Source organism: Anoplopoma fimbria, chromosome 7 (genome assembly GCF_027596085.1).
Source record: "Anoplopoma fimbria isolate UVic2021 breed Golden Eagle Sablefish chromosome 7, Afim_UVic_2022, whole genome shotgun sequence".
Classification (NCBI taxonomy): Eukaryota; Metazoa; Chordata; class Actinopteri; order Perciformes; family Anoplopomatidae; genus Anoplopoma; species Anoplopoma fimbria.
Genome location: NC_072455.1, coordinates 4232959 through 4248174, shown reverse-complemented (window position 1 = coordinate 4248174; position 15216 = coordinate 4232959). Strand labels below are relative to the sequence as shown.

Genomic DNA, 15216 nt, shown 5'->3' with positions numbered 1-15216 from the left:
CTTTCCTATGACACACCAAATCTCCAACATGTGCATGCATGTGTATTCGTGTATTTCGTCCCGTTTACTGACCTTCCTCCTCTTGCGGTGGATGTCTCCGATGCTGTTGGCCAGCGAGTTGGGCCCCAGCAGCGTGGCGGTGCTCTGGGGCCAGTCCGTCGTCACCAGCGTGTGCTCGCCCATCAGCACTTTGCGCACGTTCTCGGCGCCCGTCACCCGGATCAGAGGGCGGCCCAGCAGGTGGGTCTTGAACACGTTGCCGTACTTCTGCCTCCGCGACGCGTGGAAGCCCGAACCCTGGACAAGAGACGAGACAAGAACATCAACTTTGGAGCTCTAGGGAATTTTTATGAAAAGTCATGGACTCTTGAGTAAATATTCTAAGACCTTTTCCAACGGACAAATGATGACTTTGAGATTGTGGAAGTTATATTCACTTTCACTTTCACTATTCATTCAAAGTTTGGTTGCAAATTACATAAGAAGATAGAATCACATAAAACTTTCAAACCAGAAGAGAAGTTTGAGATGGGTCGTTTGGAAAGGATGCTAAGGCAGAGGAAATTATGCAATATTTGCTGAAAGTTGGAATTTCCCTTTAACAGTAGAAATGTACGCACAGCAGAAGGTGTGAGAGGAAACCACCAAACACTCCACCCTGTTTAGCCGACGTTAAAAGATAAACGCTTTTCCCATCCTTTTGCTTGATGGAGATCCCCCTCATCTCCTACTGTTTTCATTTTCAGTTTTCTGTTTCATTTTTTCATTCTGTCTTCATCTCCGATTTCTTATAATCCGCTTGACTTTGTGCATACGAAAACCAAAACCAACATGTCCGAAATTCAATAACGAAGTCTTAAATATTGTAGACAAAACAGTTTTTTTAGGTCTGTTGATGTCAGAAAGCTGAAGATGTCACCAAATGTCATACGCTTTTTTTGCTTTGCTTTGTAAAGTGGTGACAAACATCATCTTTCCCGACGTGATCATCATCATCCTCATTGTCACATCATTAACAAAACCTTCTCCACAATCTGCCGAATGACGCTGTGATGGTATTTTGCAAATAGCAGACAGAAAAGCGATCAAAGCCTTTCAAGTGCAAGCTCCTCACGATTTAAAAGAATTTAATTTAAAACAGCCTTTAGCATCTGACCTTCACTCCAGCTTTGATCTTCACCTCTAAAAAGCTCTGAGTAAGTCTTTTTTCTCTCTCTGTGGTTTGGGGCCCAAACAGACCATTTCTGGTGAGACCCCACATGCTAAAAGTTACTAATGTTTCCATCATCTCGGCTCCCAGAGCAAAAATGTAAACGTATACAGTGAAGGCAGCAGACGGGCAGATGTTTAAGAAGGCCGTATACACCGAGTTAATTCAATGCAAACTGCCTTGAGGACGTGATCTGAGGTCAGCTGTAACATCAACCAATGAATCAGCGAGGTCAAAGGTTCCCAAAACAGCTTCGGATCAGGCTTCAAGTACAGTAAATGAAATGTCATGAAGACAGGAATCGAATGAAGGAACGTAATGAGATCTTCAAGGATTTCATAATTTCATTTTCAGCCTGATATAAAATACGTCAGTAAATGCAGCTCTGGTGAATTTTAGGAGCTTTTATGTGTCTTTAAAAAGGCGGTTGCTAACAAGTGGCTAAAAGAGACTACTAAACATCATCACATATGGATATGGAAACCAGTTTGATGCTCACTTTCAGGGGTTGGCCTGCAAGAACACGTCAATCATACATCACTCTATTGATTTTTGAAATTTTGTCCAACACTGATGTGTATCAACTACTAAAAGAAAGACTCAGTATCATGGGTTTCATGTGGATTTCAGTCCGGTTGAATAAACAGAAGAAGAAGAAGAACCCATTTGAATCAGCAGTGATAGCCGTCATTCCTTTAGCTGAGAAGGAGAAGACAGAGGACAGGAACTCAGCCTGAATCTACAGAAAATCAGAGAAAGAAAGCGCCAGAATTGATGGCACAGAAACGCCACAGCAATGAGCGATTAGCTTGTAAAGTTTTAAAAGTTGCCCAAACTTCCTTGCTGCAGATGTTACAGAAAACATAGTTCTTACATTCTGGGACCCAACTAGAAGAAGGCCTCACAGCCCCTTTTCTGGGCCCTGCCCCGTAGTTTGAACAGCCCCGGCTGTCAGTAAACCCCCAGAGGACCAGAGCTGGAGTCAGTTAGCGAGCTGACCTGAGTTCAGCTTTGACGCTGACCTCTAAACGGTCCGGGTCACGGCAGAGCGAGAGGGAGCCGACCCCAGAACTGTAAATGGGCTGTTTGAGTGAAAAGAATATATATCAGCCCGAGGGCAGCTTACTGTGTTACACACACACACACACACACACTCACACACACACACACACCAACACTGGCAGACAGACACATCATTCACACACAAGCACACACACACACACACACACACACACACACACACATACAGTATAAACACACAGGCATGTTCAGGTACACACATACTCCAGATTCATAAAATTCACAAAAAAGTGCAAAGCAAACAAACACGCAGAGGCCTAACTGCAAATTGCCGTGACAACACTAACTGGTTTGACCCCGGTTTACTCCTGGGGAAAGAGATATGTACAACCGTGAGGCTAACACACACGCACACACACACACACGGGTGACATATGTAAACATACGAGCCAAAGAAGCAGTACTATGAGGTTCTGTAAACTGTAAAACAGTTTGGTCCCACATTTTTCTCATTTCTGCATTTTCTTTGAGTGCTTTTATTAAAAGTTACGTAGATAAAATCAAACTTTTCTTATTATTTTGCTCTTTTATTCTGAAGGGAATTAACATTAAGAGCTACTGTAGCCCTCCCTCAACTGGAAACCACCAGTATGTGTGTGTGTGTGTGTGTGTGTGTGTGTCTTTGAGAGAGAGCTTCTGGTTGCTTTCAGTTATGTACACTATGTGTGTGTGAATGCTGGCTTCTTTCGGGGACTAATTTTAGCAGGTAGTTTGTTTCCTGTTTGAGTCACACCTCTCACATCAGTGATATGTGTGTTTGTGTGTGTGTGCGTGCACAAACACAGCTTCCTATTTTGCAGCGTTCCACTGACTGAAGCTGCACCTTCATCCTCACAGCGATTCTGGTTTACGGTGTAATTTGTGGCTCAGAGTCCTGCAGAGAAGCCTTGATACGTTTAATACAATCAAATCTAAAAAACGGCCTCAGTCGCCAAGAACTGTTAAAATGGAGGAAACACAAAATATACTACCTACAAGTCGCTCATTTAGACTTTCTCACAGAAGGTGCATGTTTGTTTTTCCGGAACAAGGCCGATTTTCTGAGCTTTTGCATCGAGAATAAAGGCATCAATGACCAATGACGTCGTGCAGAACGGGTAATATTCAAAATGCATGCTATGTGCTCGTACACTGCACAAATCTATTCAAACCTGTTACTGAAAATTGCCAATATGAATAATATTTATGTGCAGCCCCAGTATTTTGCATTTGCGTTAAGGACTTCTACTTTGAAGTAAATGCTGCTGCAACGGCAGGCAATATGCTGTATTCTGTATATTTCTACCGTATTTGTGTAGTCAGCCCGGTATCACCAAGAATTACATCCATATTCCGTGCTTCACCGTTTACCTATAACGCCAACATTAAGTTCAACTGAGTGAAGTCGTGTGCCATTTAAGTGGCGAGGTTAAAAGTAAGTTTGGATGTCATGCAGTAGATCAAAATGTGCTCCCTGTCACAGACCCCAAAATAAATGTTTTACTTTTTTATTAATCACGATCTTCCCTGTTTTCAAAACCTTGACAGTTCCACGGTTGCCATGTGCAATGAGCATTATATAACGTTGGTAATGGACGTAGAAAATATCATCATTGAACACAGGGTTTTGCAGAAACGTCCCGTATCAGTTTTTTGTATTTGGTACATATTGTCATGACTCACCAGATTGTTTCTTGCCGTTTTTTTAAAGTCTTTATTCGCACAAATACTGCGTTTTTTATAAGTCACAAAAATCAAGGTGAAAATTTGCGTTCTCAGTTCTGTCCCTTGCCATTGCAGCTCATCTCCTTTCACTCTTTCTTTGTTTCTCCGTGTGAACTCGACCTAAATTGAGCACAGATGCCTCGGCCTCTTTGCAGCTCCGTTAGGTGTTTCATGTTGCTTTGAAAACTCTGATTGCCAGACTGCTTTTAGAGATGAAAAAATTGTTGCTAATTAGCATTCAGCCCAACTGAAACTACTTCAGATGTTATGGCTTTTTCATGAGGCGTTGACATTCTTTTAATCTGCGGCGTGCATTTAGGAGATCTGCTTTTTGTATAAAGCTTTACTCAACGCGCATCTTTTTGTTACAGCTGCATTGCATTCTGGTCAACGTCACGCTCTTGTGCTTGTAGAGAGTATCTTTGCAAAATGACGACTAAAAGCGACCACTTTGATTATCCCGGATTGACGCTAATACCAGACATTTCAACCCAATGTTTAAGATTGAACATTTTCTGCCATTCACGTTCATCATATATTTGAAAAAAACATATATTTTTTACTTTTAAGAGTGTCATTTTAGAGAAACACTCACTCTTTTATCTTTCACCTGTGCAGATTTCAGTTTCTTTTTCTCTCTCTGTCGATCCGTCTGCGCAAAAGCTGTTGACCTGAACTGTTTTCACAGCTCCTGTACACTTCCTCTTTTTTACTGTGGCATGCACGCACACACACTCAGACGCACACATTAGCGCACACACCCCGAGGGCTCCAGAGGCCAGCCGGCGACCTGGTGTGTGTGTGTGTGTGTGTGTAAGAGTGTGGTTGTTTTCCAAGCTACATTTTGCTGCCATATGGATGTAGAGTGGTTTAGTATGTCTGCCTGGCAGGCCTGCTCTGACACACACACACACACACACACACACACACACACACACACACACACACACACACACACACACACACACACACACACACACACACACACACAGGCCGATTCGAAGGGAGTTCCTCAGGCAGCCAGACAAGGCTCCCTTTCACACCCCAAGATACAGCATCAGATTGGGCCGACTGTGTACTTTTTAAGTGTGTGTGTGTGTGTGTGTGTGTGTGTGCAGCTATGTGAATTATGTGTGTATCTCTTCATACATTTTCTCTTTCCATTTCTCTCTATTTTCTTTTCACACACAGACACACATTTTGGCAGGATACTGATGTCTTAGTCTCCGGAAAATAATGCGTTGAATAAGAAAGTTACACTACAATAACCTGTGTGTGTGTGTGTGTGTGTGTGTGTGTGTGTGTGTGTGTGTGTGTGTGTGTGTGTGTGTGTGTGTGTGTGTGTGTGTGTGTGTGTGTGTGTGTGTGTGTATATATGTGTATATGTGTTTGTGTGCCAGGGGTGTGGTTTGGATGACATTTAGTATTAAAGGTGTACACCCCATCTCAAATCTGGCAAAACAGACACACACATAGAGCAAGCATGGAAAAGTCGTGATGTAATGACGCCACAGTTCTCTTGCAGGAGAACACGTTCGAAACCGCACACGGGATCACAGCACAAACACACGCACACACAAATACACACACAGAGTGGTAGACGTCGCCGCGGAGACGTCGGCGTCACAGCTTCACACTGATTGCACAGGCTGAAACACACTTTCCCTCCAAACTTCAGTGAAGCGAAGGAGCCCTCGCTATAAACACTCGCTCAGTTTTGTATAAAAAAAAGAAAAACTAATACCCAGAAAACCAAAATTGCTACCACAACATCATGGCTGATTTTACCGCCGAGGTCACAGGCAACAAACTGTGATGTGAGCTGAAAACCAAAAAGAGTTTTCTCTTAAAGAACGAGGGCATAAAGTTTTAAAGCTTTTTTTTTTAATCTTGTGGATGTGTTGCCTAGAAACTAAGGGAAGTATTCAAACTGTTTTTGCTTTTTTGTGTTAAACTGCGGCCTTGCATTCATGTTGTGCTCGCTGTGACTCTAAAGCCAGTGATAAACTATTCCAATTTAACTAGTTTCATCGTTGAAATGAAGATGTCTGCAAATTTTACTAACTAACAATTTTGTTGAACTTTACTTTTATTTTGGTTCTATTGTAACTACCTCATAATAGCATAAACTGCTGCAATGTTCAACAATGTTAATTCGGCAAAAAGTCACCACTTTCTATATTTCTCTATATTTTTTACATTAACTTTGATAACACAATTTTATTTAATTCCCTTTTGAATCCATTGGGTGGAGTAAACGTGACTTTTTTTCTTTGCTAAAAACTATAACTGCGCTATTTATGTCGGACATTTTAGCCTGTTTCGTCAAAGTTAAGTTGCATTAACTTCACGCAATTTGCTTTGTTGTGTGTAGTTTCACATCCTAACTCTTATTGTGAATGTGGTAAAGTACGATCTGCGTTTCCGCTTGGATCTATGTTTTATTTAAAAGTGCCACCAAGGGGTTTTCATGCAACAAAAGTCCCATACAGGCCATATTCAAATTCCCCCACATCTCTTTCTTTGAGACTCCTGCTGTTAACAAACAAACAAACATAGTTTCCAAATTCCTACTTCCTCACTCCTTTGCGTTCTGGTTTGTCTTAACTGTATCGATGACAACATCTTCTTTGGCGCAAACCGGCGAGCGCACAAAGCAAATGAACAAAATATGAAATCAGACCTGACTTCGTTTTTTCTTTCTGTGTGTCTCGCTCTTAAAATCCCTGTTCACTTTGAGCTCAAAGTCAAACTGGCGCCGGCAGGTTGGGAACAGCAAAACACAGCTTAAAACTGGACCCCCGAGGCGTCATTAGGTACAAAATATTTAACAGAGCTCCAGGTTAAGATTCAGGATCAGAGTTGAGGTTGTATTAAGGTCTTAAAAATGGGTAAAATCTAGGTTATGTCAGGGTTAAAGGTTATGCACACAGCAATGAGGGTCAGGAAAAGTGTTCAATAACAAAGTAAAGGGAATACCCTTAAAGTAGAGTGGTTTGTGTGTGTGTGTGTGTGAGTGTGTGTGCGGAGTGTGTGTGTGTGTGTGTGCCGTCTGGACACGGATGTTCTGGTAGCCAGCGATGTCAGCTCCTACAGACTCCCTTTTATATTTTTTGAACAGAGATTTATCAGATATTTTACAAGAACCTTAATAAAGTAGGAAGAACGGGGGGTGTTCCAGTGAGGATTTTCCACACACGCCATCCAAAGACTCTCACACACACACACACACACACACACACACACACACACACATATAGCCTTTCATTACACGTTCACACACTCACATACACTCAAGGAATTCTGACAAACGCCATCACGATCACAGAATATCTGATAAAATCTCTCCGTCCCTCTTGTTCTCTCTGTATTTCTCTCTATGCAAACACACACACACATACACATACACACACACACACACACACTGTCCGAGCAGAGCTAGCTAGCGCGCCGGCCGTGCTAAAAATACCCCCGTCTGTTATGTTGGGGTTGGCTTGGGGGCAAACCTGGGCCCGGGCTTATAAATGTCCTCTTTGTAGCGCAGTGGAAATGTCCAACAAATGACTCTTTTATTAGGGCAAGACAAAAAAACACAGCTAATTATGTTTACTCAGATCAACGCGGCGGCTCGACATGCACACATTCACACTGGCTCGGCTCGGGTGACGGGTGGAGCGGGTGGAGCGGGAGAGAGGGAGTTCACATCTGGAGCCGTTATAAAACAGAAATGTCAGGGTGACGCTCAGACGGAGCAGGGATATTCTAGAAAACGGGGGCTGATGGGAAAACAGTAGCAGGATGTGAATGACCTGAGAGTAGGAAACAAAGAGTCATTTACTGGCTCAGATGTGTCCTTCTGATACTTTGTGTGAAAAAGGGAAAAGAGTTAAGAGGGCGAAAAATAGATGAAGAAGACACAGCGGATGAAAGCGTTTTGATATGAAGTGAGAGGGAATAAGTTCGATTTTTTTAATTTAATTTTGTTAAAGTTTGCCGCCATGAAATTGTCAAATATGTGCATAACTTCATCTTCCAGTCGAAATGTTTTCATTGCATATAGGTACCGTTTTCTGCCAAATTAATGTAATGTATTGCACAATGGATATATTCCGCGGATGCATGAACAGGATGATGCATGTGCATGAAAACTCGTTGCATGACATTTTCTGAATTAAGAGTATTTTACGCTTAAAAATACTCCAGAAATTTAAAATGTTGCAATAAAATGAACGTGTTCAGATTTAAATAAAATTGTGTTCAAAGGGGACGCAGAGCGCTGACTGGTTTCTTTCAATATCATTGCAGGTCCCGAAGCTGTTCGCCGTTTGTTCAAATTCCAACGCGGAAAAGGCGAAGATGAAACGACGCGAGATGATGCATCGGCCGATCTTTTTGTCAGCTTGGTTTGATGGCCGCGAAGGATCAGGTGAGTCAAATATTATTATTTTTTGACAGGAAAATGACACCCGTTTAATATTAAACTGTAATAAAACTGTCTGGGAAACTATTTATTTGCGAACAAGAGGGATAGCGACAACGACAAACTCATAGTTCAAAAAGGTCGATCTTAAAAACGGCACCAGAAATAAAGCTTAAAAATGAAAAAAGGACGAGAGAGAGGAAACGAGGTCAAAGGCTGTGAGGGAATTCCTTCTTTCTTTTCAGCTGTCAATCATTCTGCCGATGCCAGAGATACCAAGGAACCAGTGTGTGAGTTTATGTGTGTGTGTGTGTGTGTGTGTGTGTGTGTGTGTGTGTGTGTGTGTGTGTGTGTGTGTGTGTGTGTGTGTGTGTGTGTGTGTGTGTGTGTGTGTGTGTGTGTGTGATTGTGTGTTTGAATGGGGCGATAGGTCCTCGACTTGACAATGGACCCCGTCCCTTTGCGGTCACGCCATCACATCAGAGAGACAGAGGAGGAAAGAGAGAAAAAAAGAAAAAGTGGGAAGAGGGGAAGGGAAAGAATGAAGGGGAAGAGAGGAAGAGGGATAAAGAATGGAGGGAAAAAATAAAAGGGAAAGAGGAACAGGTGGGCGCCAAAAATGGAGCGAGAGAAAGCGAGCGTAGAGCGTGGCAGAGGAGGCGGGGAGATGGGAAGGGTGTTCGTTTCAGAAAGGATGGATTAACAAAAAAGGGCTTCGGATAGTTCAGCCAAAAAACAAGGAGAATAGAGAGAGAGAGAGAGAGAGAGAGAGAGGGAGAGAGAGGGTTGGCCCCTGACCCGGGGACATTATAGGAAGGGAGATTATGGTTGTTCAAAACTCTCTAAGCACTCACCCTGGGACCCCAGCTAATACCCTGACACACACACACACACACACACACACACACACACACACACACACACACACACACACACACACACACACACACACACACACACAAGCCTCAACTGCAGGCAAATACAAGACACACAGTGTGGAACTCTACAAATGCATGTCAAATGTTTAAATCGCATCAATGAGCTTTCTAGAACTCCAAATGTGTATTCATCCGCTGCTGAAAATAGTCCCCGGCAAATGCACGATTTCTTCCCGTTTGAGCGATCTTTGCTAAAAAAAACTCCACTGCTAGCTGGTTTAGGAAATCGCTGAGCCTTTTTTTTTTTTTCTAAGTATGTGAAAGTATTTTGAAATGATGTGGTTTAAGAACAAATAAAATTGCGTCTGAGCGCTGCAAACGTAGCGTAGGGAAGTTGCAAAGTGTTGAGAAACGAACAAAATGTATAGTTCCAGCCTGATTCTTAGTATTTACACACATATACAGAGTTCATAAGCTCTCTTTCACACGTACGCGCACTCATTGAGAAAGAGAGAGCTTAACATTGTGCTCTAAACTCAGGCCCAGGACAAGAGTGGTTGGAGGAGGGAGCAGTGTGTTCTCGGGGTGAAAGAAGGGGCAAGGGACGCCGATGCCAGCACCTCCTGCTAGTCTGAACAAGAGGAGGAGGAGGAGGAGGAGGGAAGAGATGGATGGATGGAGAAGAAGAGGGAGAAAGATGAAAAAGCTAGATGGAGAGCGATGCTTTTACAAAACACAAAAAAATCACGAAGGTTCTCTTTTTGTCGCTTTTGCGATAAAGCGACAAAATTCGCATTTCGACATCGTTTTTTGATTTGAGGAAGAGTGAAGGGCAAAAACAGACGCGAGCGGAGGGGAGAGTTTTAAAATCCAAGTGCAGAGAGTTCGAGAGGACTAAAGAAGGGAAGGAACAGAACGGTAGAAATCGAGGGTCAATGGAAGATAGCTGTAGCGGGATGAAAGAAACGATTCCGCAAAACGCAATAGATGCATGTCAAACGCAGGACTTAAAAGGTTGAAACATCGTCTTTTTACAAAAAAATAACAGAAACAAGCCGATCACTTGGTTTTTTTTTCGTCAATAATTCCCATATAAAATGGAATTAAAAATAAGAGCGGAAAAAAAAATGCAGAGAAGCTTGAAAAAAGGGTATCGGGGTTTGAGAAGAAGAGTCCTCGGAGGTTCAAGGGTCCTGCCTTGAATGTTAACACCGTCACCCACACACACACACACACACACACACACATATACACGCACACAATGCCCCTTGTGCCCGCTCAATGAACTATGTATCTCTCACTAAACAAACACACACTTGTAGAAAGAAAGAAAACAAAAGAGAAAGAGTTCATTATTCTGCATCGTAATACAATCTCTCTATGCTCTGTGCATGCTACATCTACATGCTCTATATGTGATGCATGTTATGGAATTTTTTGCTCATGCATAGTATTTCCATCTACTGTGTGTGTGTGTTTGTGTGTGTGTGTGTGTGTGTGTGTGTGTGTGTGTGTCGGGTCTGTGTAACCGCAGCTATGCAGCACACAGCGGGCCGGACCGCAGTCATGGAACCCGACTATAGATGAAGCCACCAGGTTCCACAATCCTCGCTCTGTCTGAGCTGAGTTAAAGGCACAATCCACCTTAAAAAATAAAAGATTCAACATGTTCCGTAAACCAGGAAAGGCTCAGAGGTGATCGGCGGTCTTCGACTGGAAAACAGTGCACAGGATAAGGATGGATTTGAATCCGGGTTTGTTCGCAATGAGTGGCGATGAGAGCCAGAGTTTGATGTTTTTTACCGGTTCTGTTTGGAGTAAATGGATTGAATGTAAAATGAAATGTTTTTGATGAAATATCACAATTCTAAGTTTCATTTCAGTTGCGTTTTTTCTGACAAAAGCGTTTGTCACACATGATGTGTTCAAGGGCCGTCGGAAAGATGATAATCTGGCATTTTATGACAGTTTTTACATCTTCCGGTTATGATAAATGGTGTAGATTTGGGCGATTGTTTAAAGAAAACATGCTTTTACATCCCGCCGGCGGGTTTTAGGGCTCAAAAGGGTTAAAAAGAAGTCATTACCTTGGGTCGATCCTTTACTGTTGAATCTAATATCATGCATTAGCCATTTTGTGAGAGCAGGCTGGGAGTTTGGTTTGTACAAGTGCTACCAGAAGATGCATTAGGCAGCAGGACAGGTGTAGAAGAAACGAGAGAGAGAGAGAGAGAGAGAGAGAGAGAGAGGGAGAGAGAGAGAGGGAGCTGTCATCACTGTGTGAGATGAGAGAGTGTTTGGTCTCCAGGACTGTTATTACTCTGCCCACCATCATTTACACTTCATCACTGAGAAACAGACAAGAGACAAGAAGACAGGCTGGTAGACAGAAGGACAACGCATTAGTGTGTGTGTGTGTGTGTGTGTGTGTGTGTGTGTGTGTGTGTGTGTGTGTGTGTGTGTGTGTGTGTGTGTGTGTGTGTGTGTGTGTGTGTGTGTGTGTGTGTGTGTGTGTATATATATGCATGTGAGCTGATCATTTTTGCAACTACAGAAGGCCAAATTTGTTAACACCTTCTGCATAGAACTCCATTGCGTGTGTTGTGTGTGTGTGTGTGTGTGTGTGTGTGTGTGTGTGTGTGTGTGTGTGTGTGTGTGTGTGTGTGTGTGTGTGTGTGTGTGTGTGTGTGTGTGTGTGTGTGTGTGTGTGTGTGCTCTTTCTGGCTCACGCTCATTCACAAACTTAAGTCACACAAACACACAGTACAGTCTGAGTGTCTGTGCCATGTGTTCATTTCCTCCGGTTTGACCCAGATTCAGCCTGTCTGCACTGTATGTGTGTGCAGGTGTATGTGTGTGCAGGTGTATGTGTGTGTGTTTGTGTGTGTTTGTGTGAGGTATCAGGACCAGACCTGGATAAACTGTATCCATAATACGGGATAGATTTCCCTTGTTGGTTGAAAGCAGCATCAGTGGACGTCTGTGTATGTGTGTCGATATCGAATCTGTCAAACGAGGAAACTCGGCGGCCCCCGACGTGCAGATAAATCGATGTTTTGGGGGGGAAATTCATAACCCAGAAATTCTAGAACATTGTATTAGTGACCTGTACATAATCCTTTTTTTTTTAATTTAAGATCAAAACCATCAAAAAATTGAAATAAAACATTGTGAACTTTGCACTTTGGTGCCCCTGAGTGGCCACAGGAGGTAACTGCTTAAATTCAGTGAACTTAAATCCTGTTACGCTATTTCTCAGAATTGTGTTTTCGACATAAGATGCTGTTCAAAAGAAGGAAAAACTAATTTTTTTTTGTCTTTCAGTTTGAACTTTCTCATAGCTAAGAAGTTTCAAAATCGCGTTTAAGTAAAAAAATTTAAATCAGAAAGATCTCGAGTAAGTATTCTGTATGTAGCAATCTTTATTTGGACCAAAGTGACTGCAAAATGTGTGAGCTAGGGCGGGTGTGCACCTGTATGGAAAACATAACTTTGTTTATATCAATATGTCCATGAATAAGATAAGATAAGATAAGATAATCCTTTATTAGTCCCGCAGCGGGGAAATTTACAATCTGCACCATGTAGGTAGTGTTACAGTGAACGTGTGTGTGTGTGTGTGTGTGTGTGTGTGTGTGTGTGTGTGTGTGTGTGTGTGTGTGTGTGTGTGTGTGTGTGTGTGTGTGTGTGTGTGTGTGTGTGTGTGTGTGTGTGTGTGTTCGTCTAGCACTCCTGCTTGGCACCGTCCCTTCAGAAAGCTCCAGCTCCAAATGAAAGCAGACAGGTCTTTGGCAGAGTGACCGTAAAACTATTTCAAACTGCAGTTTGCTTTAAAATGGATCCGTCACCAAAAATGTGCTTCTGCTGCTGCACGTGTGTTGGGTTAAAAATATACTGCATGTATTTATATATATATATATATATATATATATATACACTCACATTTGTTTATGTAGGAAATCTGGAAGAGTCGTTAAGAGAAAACTAGAGCAAGCAAACAGCAGACAGACAGAGTTAGAGGCTAGCTTGTTGCATTTAGCAGCTAAAGAGAGAGACATTTTCCTCAGGAGTTGGAGGAGACCAAAAACAGAGCTAAAAGAGACGGAATATTTGAATTGACCCCAAATGAACGGTCATGTTTCTTCGTAACTTTGCAAAGAAGCAACTGTTTGCTAACAGGTTCCACATATTAATTTAAAAGATAACAAAGAAAACAAATTGACCGAATCTATCTTGATCTGGTAAAACAGCCAGCTAGCGCAATCTCTCTCTCTCTCTCACTCCCTCTTTGTCTCTCGTCTTTTTTATACGTTACTTGTAATCAAACAAAGTGAAATACTCTCCCGTTATTTCAAAGTGGTCACATGTCTAACCTTCCTCGTTTTATGAATGCAACGATATGCGAGATGAAGCAGCGGGACTTTGCGCGTTTGACCAATCAGCAACGTTCATCCCTGCAAACCCCACCGTCAAAGTTCCCTTCTTTCCAGAAAGTATTACCCCTCGACCAGGCCCTTTTTTGAGTTTAGACGCTGGTCCCTGTGGTGGGAAAACGCAATGAGTTCATCAAAAATGTTCCAAAACGCGAAGGAAAGTTCCTACGGTCCTAAAGGGGCTTTAAAAGTTCAAAAACTGTATTTGCAAGACTCTCATTTGCATTTCGGGAACGCCTCATTGTTTATATCACATATCTATTTAGCAAATGCTGCTGTGAAGTGAAGTGAAGTGAAGTGAAGTGAAGTGGACTCCGTGCAGCTTGCTTCTTTTCTTCTCACACTCTTAATCAACACCATTTCGCAACAACAACAACAACAAAAAAAAATCTGCCACTTAATTAGTTCATTTCTTGAACTTAATCAAATGCAGTTCAGTTCTTGGTCCGTCCCCCCCCTCCTCCTCCTCCTCCTCCTCCTCCTCCTCGAGTGCCCCAGGGAGACGACTCGTCTCTGAGCACGTCTCGCATGTCGCCTCCGTGACCAATCAAGCGGCAGACTAGTAGCTGAGACATAAAACAGCATCTGGGCAAGAGGAAGGTCCCGTCAGATCTCCATCTCCGTCTGGCTCACTCGCTGTTCCCACAGATCATGACTCGGCTGCAGCCCAGCACCTCGGCCACTTAACAGCATTCACGAGGCATTTTATGACCGCGTTCGCTTCTTAAACTTCACTTTAAGATCATGCGATAACATCCTCCCACAGAAAAGAAACCCAAAGGACTTCTCCCTCCAGATTCTGTTCTGCTTGTTGAGACATTTGGTCCTCATAAGTATAGCCAAACTCAGGCCTTCATTCCTCTATCTGACTGACAGGCCTCCCATTCCCATACCCAACCCCCCAACCCCCCAACCTCCCCCCTCGCCATAAACTTGGCCGCGGTCCTCTGTTGCATTCCGGGAACGCGTCTCACTCGGTGTCAGATGTAACGGAGAGGAGCACCGCGAGTTCAAGCCCCGCGCACGGCCAACGTGCCTCCGCTCGCTGAGCCCCCCGCCTCGTTTTTTTTTTTTTTTTTTTTCCTCCCTCCTTTGCTTCTCTTTTTGAGTTTGCCTCTCCCCCCCCAACTCCTTCTATCCACGTGCCCCTGGGAGCAGTTCGCACTGACAACCACTGCATGGCATGTGGCACATGGCACATGAAGGCTAAGCACCTGATCCAGACACACATCCATAGCTCTCCGTGCATGCAAAGCATTGTGGGACGTCATTTTCCCTCTGATTGATCAGGAGCAGACATGCTTTGCAGAAGCATCTCAGTCTCCACAAGTTTTGGAAGCAACAAGGAAAAGCTTCTCACCGACACCTGATCAATAACCTGATCAATAACCTGATCAATAACCATATCAATAACCATATCAGTAACCAATCACTGAGCGCGTCATAAGGTCCCCATCCACACATGCGCTGCGCAGGATTCTCCTCTTTTCC

General features: G+C 43.1%; 1 protein-coding gene across 1 annotated transcript in view; it reads right to left on the bottom strand.

Annotated features, from left to right (window-relative positions):
* Nucleotides 1–15216, bottom strand: part of LOC129093629 (cytochrome P450 26B1) — a 33845-nt gene that overhangs the window by 16260 nt on the left and 2369 nt on the right. Inside the window, exon 2 of the mRNA XM_054601700.1 lies at nucleotides 73–297. Coding sequence (XP_054457675.1) covers nucleotides 73–297 — 225 coding nt within the window. The remainder of the gene's footprint in view (nucleotides 1–72; nucleotides 298–15216) is intronic.